Source organism: Anarhichas minor, unplaced genomic scaffold (assembly GCF_050575085.1).
Source record: "Anarhichas minor isolate MPS153535 unplaced genomic scaffold, ASM5057508v1 ptg000017l, whole genome shotgun sequence".
NCBI lineage: Eukaryota > Metazoa > Chordata > Actinopteri > Perciformes > Anarhichadidae > Anarhichas > Anarhichas minor.
Genome location: NW_027466463.1, coordinates 10,347,381 through 10,362,707, shown reverse-complemented (window position 1 = coordinate 10,362,707; position 15,327 = coordinate 10,347,381). Strand labels below are relative to the sequence as shown.

Here is a 15,327-nt window from a genome sequence, read left to right as displayed (position 1 = left end):
CGCCATACATCAGACGGCTGAATCAAATGTGTGTCATCAGTCATCATTAGGGCGCATGAGCAGGAAAGCAGCAGTGGCTGGCCCTTCAGTGGTGAGCCTAAAGGCCCCGACACATCAGGCCAACGGGCGACCGGCTGCCAATTTCGGGCCGTCGGAGCGTCTGTGGTCCCAATTCTTTTGCGGCACGTCCTGCTCTGTTGGCACTTATCTTTACTTGTCGGTGGCGGAGCCCGTTGGTGAGAGACAGTGCTCTGATTGGCTGTTCAGCTTAAGCGAATCAATGCATGAGAAGAGAAACGTAGGTCAAGAGGACACACACGGAAGGCTCTTCTCGTTTTTTTCATCTTCATCTCATCTGATCATTCCAAATACACGGGTAACGCTGCTTTTGTTCCATGTGTGTATCATAAAAACGGCTCGTATATCTGCAGTCCTAGGGCTTTTTGAATGAGAATTACAGACTACCGCTACCTGCTGGTTTGGAGAGTTATTTCCTCTCACGCAGGTGCAGAACGTACGTGCTAGTCGTTGCTTTTGCGACCTGTTCGAGGGCAACTTTGGGGCCTCTTTTATGTCTGTTGGGTGTGTCTTGGCCTTACGGTGTTTTAAAGCCGCTGCTGTGACCCTTTGGTGGATTTAGCTGCCTTACTTGATGCAGACGAGTTTGGTCATGTTTGCACTCATGCAGCCAAGTTTGTCAGTCCGAAGTTTGCAAACTGACAAAAAGGCAGTGGCAGAATTCCATATGGGAATAAACGATTGGTTAATTAGTTGCTTTCTGTCTAATCCATGTGCAGCTAGCTTGTTTTCCTCTGCGTCTGGCTATTCTAAATATGTCATCTGTCTCCTCGGGGGCTTTAGCCCATTTTAACCCCTGTGCTGACCTGGTAACCTCCTCGGGTCTCAGCATCATTGAGCTCTTTAACAGACCAGTGACGGGATAATGGCCCGCTTGCTGCATCTTCTGGTCCACACCCTTGCAAATACCTCCACTTACGTCCATAATAATATGCTTTCAACTTTAAACCACGACATCGGTACTTTGAGCTAATTTATGAAGGGAACCGCCGTCACTATGGTGGTTTCAGGTACAGTTGAGGAATGCACGTAAGCCTGCTGAGGCTTGAGGGCGGATGCAAATTACAAGCGAGTGTAACTATTAGCTCTAACTCATGTTGACGAGCACACGGAGTGACAACCCTAAATGGGTGTCTGGGTTTGTAAGAGAAGCGGCCTGGCGTCATTTGGCACCGCTGAACGCACTCGTCCTCTGGAGCCACGCAGACACTGCACTCGCGACCTCTCCCCCACTTCCACAATCATGCTCCTGCTCTGAAGTCGAGACGACCAGACCCTCGTAATCTATTCCCCCTGTGATTGACTATTGTGTTGTCCACACACACAGAGAGAGAGCGAGAGAGAGAGAGAGAGGGAGAGAGAGGAGGGGAAAGGGAGAACATGAGTGGATAGAGGCAGTTTAACATGACAAAGCCTGTCCCCGGTGATCCTCTCTTCTCCTCCCCAGATCCTCATGAGCCTCTTCTCTTTCTCCCCCCTCTCTCTCTCTCTCTCTCTCTCTCTCTCTCTCTCTCTTGATCCCTTGTTCCCCTCTCTTTTCCCTCTCCACCTCCCCCTGGCCTCTCCAAGTCCACTTCAGCCCTCTAATGCAAATAGCCCTTTGCCCCCTTCCATATTTATGACCCGCTTCCTCCACTGTTAAATATGCGCTTAAGAACGGAGGGCCTTGAAAGCTGCCAGTCACATCGGATTAGCGACTATCAATGGGTAGATAACCTCTCTGTTAGTGAGTGAAGAGCAAACACTTGAGCATAAGCATTCATGAGGGCCTTTTGGCCCTTAAACACTGAGAGGCACTGTGTGTTGCCCTCGGCTCAATACAGATGAATAGGGTCTGACTAAGGAGTACAGAAATCCCGATGTGCGTGACATTTTGCCGTACTGCTTCACCTGCGATTGTTTTTAATGAAACGTGTTCACGAACCTTATTACCGGGCGCTTGTTATGTCGTTGACTCATCATTTTTACGCGAATAGATGCTCATTTGGCTTGTTGCACTAATTCCAAGTGGCTTTGAGGGAGGAGCCTCAATCAAGACGACTTGAATGGCTTTTGTTAGGCGGCACGGTGGGTTTCTGGATGGGCCAGGCCCAGGTTCAGTGTTGCTTCGGCACCCTCCCGGCTCCTACTATGCATGAGTGCAGTTTCTTATCGCCGAAGGGAAGAAGCGTGCTCACAGTCATCCACTCACGCACAATTCTATAATTAACCAACGCAGGCACTCTGTAAACCAGAGGCTTTATGTTTCATGAGGCCATTTTCACAGCCAGAGCGGTAACATTAAAGACCAGTTTGTGAAAGCCTGCGGTTTCACTCGTGATTATGTGTGTGTGTGTGTGTGTGTGTGTGTTATGATCCAATGATGACCTTGATCTTAAATTATGTGCCATAAAGTGTCACGGCTGTAAATCACTCAGGGACAGGGTTTGTAAATTTACTTTGAGAGTTGATGAAGGGAGGCTACGCCGTGGTTACATCAAACAAATGTGCCCTGCTTCTTTTTCGGGGGCCTGCCTTTGAAACGTTCGTCTCTTTCGCCTCAGACGTCCTCTCCTCCTCTTATCTTTATCCCCCCCCCCCCCCCCGTGTCTTAATGTGGGTCAGCTGATAGTGTACAGCTGCTGCATGCGTGAGATTCACCGTAAACATAAAATCAAGCTCAATGGCCGATCCGCTGTGGTCAGAAATGTGGATTAGCCACAGAAAAGGTGTGCTAATCATCAGTCCGCTTCCCCCACTCACCTCACCTCCCCACCGTTAGCTCATTAGAGCGCTGAAGCTGTGGGGTGGACAGAAATATCTCTGTAAATTTTCATTGCCTTGTCGGACCATCGTGACCTGCCATGTACCAATTGTATGTTCAGAATCCTCAGTGAATCCTGCGCACGCACATTCTCACACGCACTCGTCTCATTGGAGTTCATGTTATGGCGTGTTCATGCCCACGTCTCGGTACGACACCCGCCGTGCCTGTCCACATGCTGGCATCCTCTGGCCTTGACACCGGCTGCTTTTTGCCCCCTTGTGCCCACCACCGTGTCCCACACCATCGGCTCATGCCAAATCTCTCCAGTCACCCCCGGGGCAAGTGCCAATTCGAATAGTCCCGCTGTCAGTCAGCAGGCACAGACAGCTGCGGGGTAGAGTTACACCGTGTTACTCGGGGTTGCAAGGGAGCGTTGTTGCCAGGGAACTTGTGTGTTTCTCTCTGGCAAGGTGTCGTCAGATGTTTGTTTTTTACACAATTAGATCTTTAAACATTGGTTAAATCTTAAGAGCAATACCAATCTATGAGTGGGTTATATGTCCTGTGCATTCTGTATTTGTTAAGTAACTCATAGCCAAAGGCTAGCATGTGGCTGCAGCAGCACAGAGCAGCTACTGCAGCTAACATGAAGTTGCTGCTGAAGGTTCGGCCCCGGCAGACCTCACCTTTGCCATCTGCTTGATCCCTTGCTGCCCTTCCCCCCCACCCACCCACCCCGCGCCCTAGTTTGTCCACACATGTTCTCAGTTCCGTCTCCATTTGCCAGGGCAGCAGTGATAGGAAAACCTGGTGTGTTGTTATTTCAGAGGCCTGGCAGCGTGGAGAGGGAAGTTATCTTGGGCCCCTGGAGAAGGGCTCTGGAACGTGGTGGGGGCCTCAGGGCTGATTAAAAACCAGGCCTGGCCTGGACGGGAACATGCCGGCTTTCACACGCACAGGCTGTCATGCACACACACACACACACACACACGGTGCATATCACACAGCATGCAGTCAAGTATGCAAACAGGCAGATGCGCTCATTTGCACAAGCATGCACATATCCTTTCGTAATACGTACATTTAGTGTAATATATTAACATATAGCCATACAGTCTCCCACACCCACAACTCCTCCTCACCTCACCAAGAGGCTATAAATTACCCCTGCTAAGCACAACCTGGTGTTTTCCCCACTTCTGGCCCTCCATTTCCTGGTGTCGAGGAGGGATTGTCATAACAGCCAAGAAAGACTCTGACCTGCTTTGCCTTTGGCCTCTGCTCTGACCATCATCTATCACTCACGTATGTGTGTTTTCCTTGCTTTAACACTCTGGGAGGGGGGTATTTGACCCCCATTTTGAGCACTATCAATCAAATTTTGGTCTTGGAGCCAGTGTAGCCTTCAAACGTGTAGTGCTCAGTCCTTAAAGAACTCCGGCTGTCACATCAATTTCTGCTCTCACTGCAAAACTGGGATATCTGCAATGGTAGCAAAAACAGCAGGCTGTCATTTCTCTGAAATGTGGACCACAACATACTCTCCTAACTGGAAGTGAAGTGGCATGCGCCGCTGAAAATTATATTAAGCTCTCAGTTTGATCCATGCCCTTCCTTCCTTTTTATACTATGAGCCTCATGATGACCGATGTATGAATATCACAAAATAATAATGACTATGTTCTACCAACCGTGTATCATATTTCCAAAAAAATTCTGGTATTGCGCAACACTGCAAGATTGTTCCCGTTATTTTTGCTTGGGAAATTTGGAGACTCATTATTAGTGACAGTGCCCTGTATCGTCATGCATTCCCCCCCCCCCCCCCCCCCCCTCTTTCTCCCTCGCTCTCTCCACATTGAGAAGGTAGACTGCAAGCTAGACATGCTGCAGCTTAGGGGGAGCACAACCAGGCAGGAGGATCCTCAGTAATCCTCCTAACTCGTCCTCACTGAAACACGAACGCAGATTCGTATGCCGTCATATCAACATGCATGAACTGAGTGGGAGTAGGGACAAATGGACTACTAGCATGACGAGGAGAATGTCAGCCTGAGTAAGTGGGACAGGTCGGAGGAGATGAAGGCGGAAAGTGGCGGGAGACGGGGGTGGAAAGGCTGGATTCAGTTACAGTGAATATAGGAGGCGTGAGGCTCGCTGTCTGCTCTCCTGCCCTATGTTAACCTCCACTGGCTCTCGTGTGTGTGTGTGTGTGTGTGTGTGTGTGTGTGTGTGTGTGTGTGTGTGTGTGTGTGTGTGTGTGTGTGTGTGTGTGTGTGTGTGTGTGTGTGTGTGTGTGTGTGTGTGTGTGTGTGTGTGTGTGTGTGTGTGTGTGTGTGTGTGCGTGTGTGTGTTTTCACTTATGCCTGTCTGCCCCACCGCCAGGTTCCTCCCCCTCTCTCCTCCAATAACTGTTCACACTCCGCGTTTGAACACAAACACGCCCGACTGTCGCTTTCCTTACAGCTGTCGGTCTGTGCGTGCATGCTAGCGCGTGATGGCCGCACGCCCGCCCGCCCGCCCGCCCTCACCCCGGCTCGTATTCAGATGGAGTGCGGGGCTTTGCCGTCAGTAATCAGTGTGAATGCAGTGAGCAGAGACCCATCCATTTTCAGCAGAGATCTGTTATGACGCTTTGGTAGAGAATGGCAGGATTTCCCTGTAAGCAAGGAAATAGTCCCATTTCCCGCTCCAGTAATTGAGAAGTGCTGACAAAGCATTCCTCTGTGTGTATGTATGTGTGTGGGTGTGGGTGTGGGGGTGTCGTTTTCCCTCCCTTTTACCCACTTTCCTGACTTGAAAACCAAAAATAACGCCTGAATATTGAGCAAGAAGTCAAGCACTATGCATGAGTGATGCCCTTCTCCGCTCACTTGTTGGTCCGTTTCACTGCACATAAAAGCTCTTAAGTTTCTGCCAGTCGTTTTTTATGGACACGCATGATGCATTGGCCCACGACTCTCAGGGTTTTGCAAGGCGGTCTCTTTCCCTGAGGCTGTTCCAATGGCCGTCCCACTTCATTATTTTAAGCAAACTTCAAAGCGAGACTTAACGGAGCAGCCCGTGGAGATGGTGGTTTGTGTGGCGTCTCCTCCCAAACACACTCGCTGCATGGAAAGACAAATGGACCGCTATATGGTCGTCCGTGTATCTTATACTTTGACGAGCATGTGTGCATGTGCATGTCCAAATAACCTAATAGAGGCCGGGGGACACAAAGGGCTGTGATAGAGTAGGATTCAACAAAGTGGAAGACCCTGTCAAAGCCCTCCGTCCCCTCTGCCCTTCATTTTCTCCTCTTCTCTCCACCACAGTCCAGCCGGCCAAGCAGCCAGCCTGCTAATGTAGTTAGCTTCCCCCCTAATGATGGTGAAATCTCATTAATATGCTTCACAGCTGGGCCCAGTAACCAGTTCGGGATGACGGTAATCAAATCTCAGGGGACTAACCTAGAGCTGAACCTCAAGAACTGCTCAGCAGCACTGGGCCGAGACAGCAGAGTCTGGAGGCTGGATAATAGCCGGTGGGCTTGTGTGTGTGTCTCTTGGTCTGTGGTCTAAAGGCCTTTGAAGTGCTGATGTTAGCCAGGCTATCTCATGTCACTATTACAGCTCAGGCTAGTTCATCATCCGAATAGATTTCATTTCAGTCTTGTGCATATTTGTCCATTTAAGTCCAGGCATGCTGTAATTGCTAATGGAGGATGTGGCTGCGAGGGGCGCGGCTTCTCTCTAAGTGCACTTGTGACTTGTGATGTATGCAAAGTGAATCTGAAGAGCGACATTACAGACCACTCACACTTGAACTTAATTAAATCACCGGTGCTTTGGCTCTGAGTTCGAGAACGCCGCGCCACATTAAGCTATTTAAATATCGGGGGGGCTGCGCACGCACTTGCACGTCAACTCTGTGTGTTTGTAATACTTGTCAGTGATTGTGAATATAGAAGGAGAGATCTAAGTAATTGGTCACAATTTGTCATATAGAATTGGTTTTATTAGAGAAGTATGTTGTGAATTCATGGCCAACTCACACATTGTTTGGACCGATTAATAACAGTAAAATTCAGAATTCGATATTATATTTCATACATCCGTTACTTTCAATGTGCCAGAGTTAGCAGAAAGACTGTAGTTTCAGTCAGAGCCAGTGATTGGCTGTGGGACAGACACGCCCTCCTTTCTAAAAGGACTTCTGAACGCCGTCTGAACGCAGCGTTGGGACTCCTTTGTTTCCGCTGGTTACGCCTGACGGCCTGTGCTGATTCTTCCCGCTCCTATTGACTGGTCTGACAACGTGCCAGGCTGTAGCCTCACTCTTTTTCATTTCAACATTATTTCCGGGGCTGTGGGATCCTGTTCCTCTATCCTTAAGCAAAGCTTAAGTTATTGTCTCTTCGTGTTTCCTTCTCTTGGCTAAAGGACTGATATTCTAGCCGTAGTGCGAGTATTAGTTACCGTGGTGACTTTTGCAGGCTCCGGCCTGGAAACCTTGCCAGACACACACATTTCCAGTGTTAACATGTTGCAAGGATACTGAAGAAAGCTCTCCAGGCGAGTGTGAGTCACTCCTCCCAGTGTTTCGTGCGTATGATTTGGTGGATCACACAATAGTCGGGCCTGTGTGATAGTTGGTGTTGATCAAGAGCATTGAAAGCCGGCTGGTGTTGAATAATGCCTGGGTGAGGGCTGCTGAAGGGCTAAGTAGCTCGGTCCTCCCCGCCGAGCCTCCCTGCCTCTCCGTCCACAGGCCCGCCATTGTTTCGATCCATGCCTCAGCTTGACAGGGCTCCAGAAGCCAGCCATTGTATTTAATTACAGTCGCCAGCCCCCCGACGGACTCTTGTCCTTGTGTCCCAGATTTCCATGGGTGCTCTCATTAAGACTGTGCATTCTGTCTGTGTGTGTGTTTATATATATGTGTGTGTGTGTGTCCGACCGACTCTTGGAAAGCCTTTAGCCTGTGTAAATGTAGGCATGGGTACAATTTTCATGTTTATGTGTTAGCGTGTGGGTGGTTGGCACATCTGTGTGTCCCGGCGCTCCTACAGAAGGCAGCTTTAACGTGGATGAATAGCTCTCTGGTCCCACTAATAACGCAGGGCTGTAATCAGTCCACATCAAGCGAGGCAGAAGAAGAGCGCAGTAAACTGTGAACTGTGTTGTTGTTTTGTTTTTTTGCTAATGAGAAAATATGCCATGTTATGTAAGGGCTGCTCTGTCTAACGTTAATTTGTTTGACATGATGAGCGTGGCCCAGTGGCGTGGGCAAAGACGGCCCCGTAATGACACCAGTAAAAGGGCAATGCCAAGCAAAGGGCGGACTCTCGCTGTTTATCCTCCCTGCTCGCTTTGCGATTGAATCCTTTGCACAAAAATCGCCTCCCGTTTTTCCTCCTCAACAGCACTTTAAAAAGGTGCGTCTCCTTACTGCTATATGCATTACTCTCCTTGCTGGAAAACAGTATAATTCCTTTTTATGAGCGTTTGTCCGCACGTTCCCTCAAATGCGTCGCTCCTTTCCTCTGAGATTTATAAGTCCCGCTTTTGCTTCACACAAGTTTGTTCAATTTGCTCAGATTTTGTAGTTTTTCAAGGCTTTCGGTTGAAACCTGACAGCTGTGTTTGTTTGTGGGCGTAATGTAGATTAATCTAAAAAACACAAGGGGGGGGGGGAACATGAGTGAAGTAATACATACAGCATAAGCTTTCCCTCCTTGTGTGTGTACCATTTCTTTATCTCTTCGTCTATTTTGTGTTTTTGTCTGTTCGCTCAAACACATCATAGTTCTCTGTCTCTTCCACATCTTTGACTTCTCGTGCTTTCATTCTTTTAACTCCACCCTTCGTCATCGGAAAACTCTCTTCTTCTTTTTCTTCTTCCCATTTTCATTAAAACTGCATATATATTTTCTAAATCTTAACAATCTTAACAGAATCTCTGCTCAATAAGCTAAAAAAAAAAAAAGCCTTTTGGCATAAATAATAAGTGTCTCCCTCCAGGCTGAGGTCGAAAGTTCCCCATATTGACCCATTCACACCAAGAGCTTAATAAGGTTATTGCTGGTGTCAAAGTGGCATCTGACATCTGGGCCTCATAAATGAAATGTCCTAATAACCCCGGGCCTGATCGGGTGCCACCGATGGGTGTTGCAGCTTGAGTTTTATTACTTTTAGCTTGACTGTCACCCGTCACTTGAAACCCACTTGGATGTGCTGTGTGTTTTCCTGACGGCAGAGATAACGTGCAGGCTTTTTTGGCATGGGCTGGATTCTTGGTACCGTGCTTCTGTCTGTTTTCTTTTTTCCCTCCCAGGAGCCTTGAACATATCTGGGCATCAGGTTGGTTTATTTTGGTTGTTCTGGATCTAATCTTCCCCTGTGCCATCTGCTGCATCCGCATGGAGATTGGCAGGCTGAGACCAGCACACAGATACTATAAAAGGATTGGAAAGGGTGTGTGTGTGTGTGTGTGTGTGTGTGTGTGTGTGTGTGTGCGTGAGAGAGAAAGAGATGTAGCAAAACTTTATCCTTGTTTTCTGTTGCCCGGCGTGCAGTGCGATTAGAGTGGTTTGGTGTGTGTTGTGTCGGGACGTGGAGTGTGTTCCCAGCTGTACTACGGGCCTGCTGAACCAGCCCAATCCGTTAAATATAGATGGCTTATTTACACACCGAGCTGCGAGCGGCTCCTTAGCCGCTTGTCAACCTCTCCAATCCCTCCTCTGTTGAGCCGATGATGCTGCGTGGAGGAACGGGGCTGTGAAGACGCACACATGCGTACAGCATACCTGCATTGATAAGGATGGAGCCACAAGGATTTAGTTTCTAATTTTGGGGGGGGGGGGGGGGAGTTAAACTTTAGTCAAAGTCCTTGAATGTCTTCGTGTGTAAGTCACCTTCACTGATGTCACTGGAGTGTATCTTATTTTCTTAAATGGGGGAAAAAAACAGTCTAAGTGAGTTTGTGTGTCATAACTCAGGCATCATAATGGTTTTGGTATTAAAAGGTGGTCACAAGTAGAACACCAGCTCAAAGCCGCTCCTATTGGATTACACACTTATTTATTTAGCCGGAGGCCACAGGGTGCAGGGCTCCGCTGTGAATGTGTGTTTTCATATTTGATTAAAGAGCTGTGTGTTTTATAACACACAGGATATTGAGGTCAAAGTCCAATACATATTACATGAAGGCAACAGCAGGTTACTTCCCCACAATCCTGTACCGCCTCTGTTTATTATGTACTAGCACACAAAATATGGGAGCCTGGCCTGTTGTTTGGTTTGTCATGTTAGTGCTCATTGGGTGAAGACGGAGCACACTCGGCCTCCTCCTGTTTACCGGTCTGATATTGAATTAGAGAATTAGTTATGTGTTTGGTTGTGGGGGTAAGTTACAAAGGTTATTGAGAAGTATGCTTAGCCTTGTCCGCAGTACTTGTTGCTCTTGATTGGTACCGCGTTTGTTTTTTTATCCTTTAATATTTTCATGCATTCGTGCTTAAAAAGACGGCACCATTTAAAAAATATATAAAATAAAATGCACAATGCTTTGCATCAAAGGAGAACATCTGTCTTTGAACCCTGCTGGCAAAGCAGCCTATTGCTGTAACGCAAACGTTATAATTCCAGCAGTAAATAAGAACTCTCCACAGAGGCTGCTTTCATTGGTGCATTGATGATGTGTGTGTGTGTGTTAGAAAGTGCTTCCTCTTTGAAGATATTTTGCAGTCTTTCCACTGTCGAATCTGAAAATGACTGATCAAGAAGTTGTCCTTGCACTTGTATTTTTCTTTTTTCTTTTCTAAAACACATAGTAATAAAGTGAGTATGTTCCCCTTGTGGTGATTTTGTATTGGATGTTGTCAGCAGCAGTCGGCACCGGGCTTGTGTCAGATCTTTTGGAGTGTACACATGAGAATTTGTGTTTGTCCCACTGATATCGATTGATGCTGCCCGTCTGTCGGTGCTCCATCTGATAGCGTTCACTAACCACCCTCTTGTTGCTCTTTCCTCTCCACAGCGATAGAGACCCAGAGTACCAGCTCGGAGGAGATAGTGCCAAGCCCGCCATCGCCTCCCCCGCCGCCCCGCGTCTACAAGCCCTGCTTCGTGTGCCAGGACAAGTCCTCAGGGTACCACTATGGTGTCAGCGCCTGCGAGGGCTGCAAGGTGAGACTTCCGGCCTTCGCTCTGAATCTACCGAGCAAGACGTTTCGTCAATCTTGTAACCTTCATGTGATTTGTAGGGGAGAATATACACTCGGGTCTTCACGTGATGAAAGTGATGAGGCGCGTCATTTTGAGTATTTCGCATCCTTTTGGGTTTTTCCAGTGTATAATGCTGGAATTTGAAGGTGCTAAATACGAGATTGGGAGCATTTTTGATTGCCTCTCAACATGGAAACGGCTGAGCCGGCGGCTCGCAGCTCGGAGAAGCTCTGATTGCCCCCTTTTAATGTGGGGAATGAGTCAGAATTGACTACCTTTTCACGGGGAATCATTGACTGACATCGGCTGCTATATTGAATTGCCTAATCCTCGACATGACCTGGACGATGTGCAATCGGCTCTTTCATGACTTAAAAGAACGTCAACCTATATCTGCGCACATTGTAAAACAAGATAACGTATATGACGGACCTGCGTCTAATCGTGTGCAGTATGTGAAACTTTGTCAGCCGTGTGGGTTGGCTCGTATCAGCTTTGCTGACGTGTCCACATCGGCCGCCTGCTATCGATACAGCCATGTTACACAGGGTCTGAAGAGGCATTATAACCCCCATATGCTCTGTTATCAGTTGGTAGTTGCTGTGTGCATTGCAGACATGTTCTCCTGCTAGTGTGAGCAGCACACAGGCCGCTTTATCTCGCTTCTCCCAAGGCACAGAGCCAGAGTTGTGTAAGCTCAGAGGTGGATAGAGATGAGACGGAGGGATCTGTGGAATCTAATGTAATCTTACTGCCAGGTGCAAACCTTATAAATCCACAATGTCAACGTTTCGCAAACCACCTTGGTTTCTTTTGCTTGGTGATCACGCTTTCTTTAATTTACCAAATAGGATTTCCAAAGTTGTGGAGTCTTGACCCGAAACAGGAGTGTGTAAATTCCCCTTTTTCTGGTAGCAACAGCCCTGTGTATAGCAAGAGGAGGCAGGGAGTGGTTTGATGAAGGGAGGCAGCGTGGTGCTGTCGGTGACAGGTGCCCGCTAGGCCCTTTGGCTTATCGACTGTGCAGCCAATACTGTGGTCTGTATGTGTTGCCATATGTGCAGGGATAGGAGTGCTGCGGAAGGACAGGGGTGGAGCTTCGAGAAAAAGCCATGCAGCAGCAGTAAAAAAGAAGAAAAGAAAGAAACAGTAAGGAAGGTCAGGAACTCAGGGGGAATGTAAAAGTGCAGACAAAATGATACAAAGATGGGAGAAACTACAGGGAGTGAGATAGTGGGGGTGAGAGAGCAGACTGTGGTCTGAGAGGCATGAATAGCTAAAAAGAGAGAAGTGGGGATGGTTGAAGGGGCAGCAGATTAGGCTGACTGGGTACAGGGGCCGAGGCTGAACTCAATGGCATCGAAAGAAAGACGGGTCAGCGCAACAGAGCGGGGGGAGGGAGAGGGGATAATGAGTAAATAATGCACAAAGAGACGAGGATACAGGAACGCAAGGATTCATGCATACAAACACGTAAACCATTTAACACAAACCCTCCGAGGGCTCCGTGAAACTCAACCTGGTCCCCAAAGACCAAATAAAAAGGGACCAAACTAAGTGAAGGCTGTTTTATAGGGGCGGCTAAACTGCTGCTCGCTGTGCTGCTGCCCCATTTTGTGTTTCGAAACAGTTTAGCACAGGCAGGAGATGTGGCAGTGGGTAACCTTGCAAGCTTGCATTTAGTTTTGCGGTTGTTAGCATGTATTAAAACGCATTGGTCTCATAAGGTGTGCAGCAACTCTGCGGCCATTTCAAGCCCCAAAGTGCTTTTATCGTTTCCCCTTATCGGTGCTCCCCATTGTCTAATAGCAACTGATTAAATGGGGTAATACGTGAGATTATAACACTAAATCACAGCCCGCGGTGAGAATGTGTGTGTGTGTGTGTGTGGTTGTGTTGGACCAATATAGAAGTATGAAATCTGCTCTGTGGTAAACGCAGCTGATGTCGCCTCAAGCGGAGCCAATGGTTGTGGAGTTGTAAGTGGTCGCCAGCGTTATTGCAAACTGGCGTCTCCACATCTTGATATGAGGTTTCCGTTCGTCAGGAAGGTCTAACGTAGACGTAGGAGGCATTTAAAATGTAAAATACACAACAGTCTGACACTTAAACGGAGGTCAAATCTCCGTTAACAGTTGTACACTAGATGACAAATAACGATACGTTAAAAGCACCGCAACTAAAATATGAATGCTGTAATCTAGGTCTCACTTCACCGCGTCACCGCCACCAAAGAACACAACAATTCAGCTGTTCAGCAATATCATAATCAATGGCGTTGTGTTGGCTAAAACTGCGGAAACATCCCCAGTGCTAACTAACGTAAGCCGCCGGTCCACCTGTCCGTGAGCCGGCTGTCTGCCCACTCGACACACCCGCAGTGCTAATTTGCAACATTCAGGAGGCCTTCTCCATATCTCTGACTTCAGAGGAGATGACTTGGCATAGCGCGCTCAATAATTCAACACTACAGGCATGTGAATGTATATGGTTGTCTCATCTGAGACTGGGGTAACTTGAGGGGTAGCAGCGTTTGGCTTTGCTGCAGCATGCCAAACTACAAAGGCATTTCCTGGGGGCTGTGGCGAACAGAGGAAGCAGGAGGGAGATGTCGAGCTCGGCTTCTTGGAGGCGGCTCATTCGTTTGTTGTTGACGTTCTACCGCCCGCACACGCTCACCGCCATTCCACTTCTTTTCCCCCCTCCAGATATTAACACTTTAACATTAAATATGCATGCACACCCCCTCATGTTTATGTTTTTGTCACGGCAGTGCGCGGCAGGCGAATCTCTCCTCCTGGTATCTGCTGCTTTTTCCAAAGTCCCCAACCGCCGCTTCCAGCAAGAATGTCCCCTCTTTGCTGTGTTTTTCAGCCCTCTCCACCAAGCATCCGTCTCTCCTAATGTGTAGGCTGTAGCAGTAGAGCTGCGTAATAGAGGCGCGGGCACACACACACACACACACACACACACACACACACATATACACACATGCACGGACGCAGTGGGAGGCTGGGAACGCACTCTTAATCTGGGCACAGTGTGAAAGTCACGTAAGAGAGGATTCCTGTGCTTCCCTGTGAACTCCCCCACCCCCTGCTTCCCTCTTAATAAAGCATTTTCTCACACACATGCAAAGTGCATGAGGCTCATAACGCACACTCGGCGGACAGCCGCGAATTCAAGAGCATATGACGGATGCGATCCAGTGTGTGCCGTGGCCATTCACTCCTCTTTCTCATCCCTCTCACCCCTCTCGCTCTTCTTGCGGCTCTCATCTCCTCTAAACGCTGCAGGGTGGCTGACAGGCCCGCTGAGGGCTCTTGTCGCCGGGTGGATTAAGCAGTGATACAAAAAGAGGCTTAAGGGCCGCAGGAAGCAATGACTCCGAAAAGGAGGAGAGGGGGGGGGGGGGGGGGGCAGGAACAGCAACAGCCAATCGGGAGGCGCTGCCAGGGGGCACCTGGGCCTCGTGGTGAGAGGAGGGAGTAGGTCAATCCCCCTGTGACACCGGGGTCAGGGTCAGGGCACCTCCGGATCAAAGGGCACGTGATACACGCACACATAGAAACACACACAAAGACCACGGACTTATCCCCCAGCATCAGCAGCGGGAATTAACGTCCAACTACAAGCCTTGTTGTTCTCTCCACTTTGTTGTTTGTTCAGGCCTCACCGCTCTGTAGGGAGACACAGATGAGTCTGTGGGTGTCTGTTGGAGGTACAAACCTGGTGTACCATGGTGCATGAAAAGCAGGACTTTGATAAGGTTTTCTGTTATCATTAAAAACGCGTTTTTATGCGACAAGCTGCTTGAAAAGCAGATGTGAGGCCTTGTTTGAAATCCAGACAGAGGGTTGACGATGTGACCCCACTGAGGATTGAAACGCTTGCTCTACCACCCTGGAAGCGAAGTCTATCATGTGTGTAATGGAAACGGTCACTAGTTCATTAGAAGCCTGATCCACTTCCACTCTGTGGTGGTGGTGGACTGGAGATGTGAGAAGAGGCTGGTGATCCGGGAGGGACGAATTGTGGGCTTATATCCACCGGCCATCTGTCGGCTAGCGGAGCTAATCCCTCGACATGGGATGGGGCTCCCTGGAAGGTTCCCCCTCCGCACCGCACTCCGCCCCACCTCCCTCTCTCCCTAGCTAGCCCCCTCCCCCCCACCACAACATAAACCATGTCCCACTACGTCACTTCAACACTGACGGTGACCTTTATTACATTCATCCCGAGCGCTGATTTGCATTGACCATTTTTTTTAATCTCTTTGACACACAAGGGATGTTT

The 15,327-nt window shown here is 48.6% G+C and overlaps 1 protein-coding gene across 6 annotated transcripts in view; it reads left to right on the top strand.

The window, feature by feature from the left end:
* Positions 1-15,327, top strand: part of raraa (retinoic acid receptor, alpha a) — a 127,699-nt gene that overhangs the window by 102,048 nt on the left and 10,324 nt on the right. For all 6 annotated transcript variants that reach the window (XM_076093452.1, XM_076093455.1, XM_076093451.1 and 3 more), the window contains one exon: positions 10,844-10,992. In XM_076093452.1, coding sequence (XP_075949567.1) covers positions 10,844-10,992 — 149 coding nt within the window. The remainder of the gene's footprint in view (positions 1-10,843; positions 10,993-15,327) is intronic.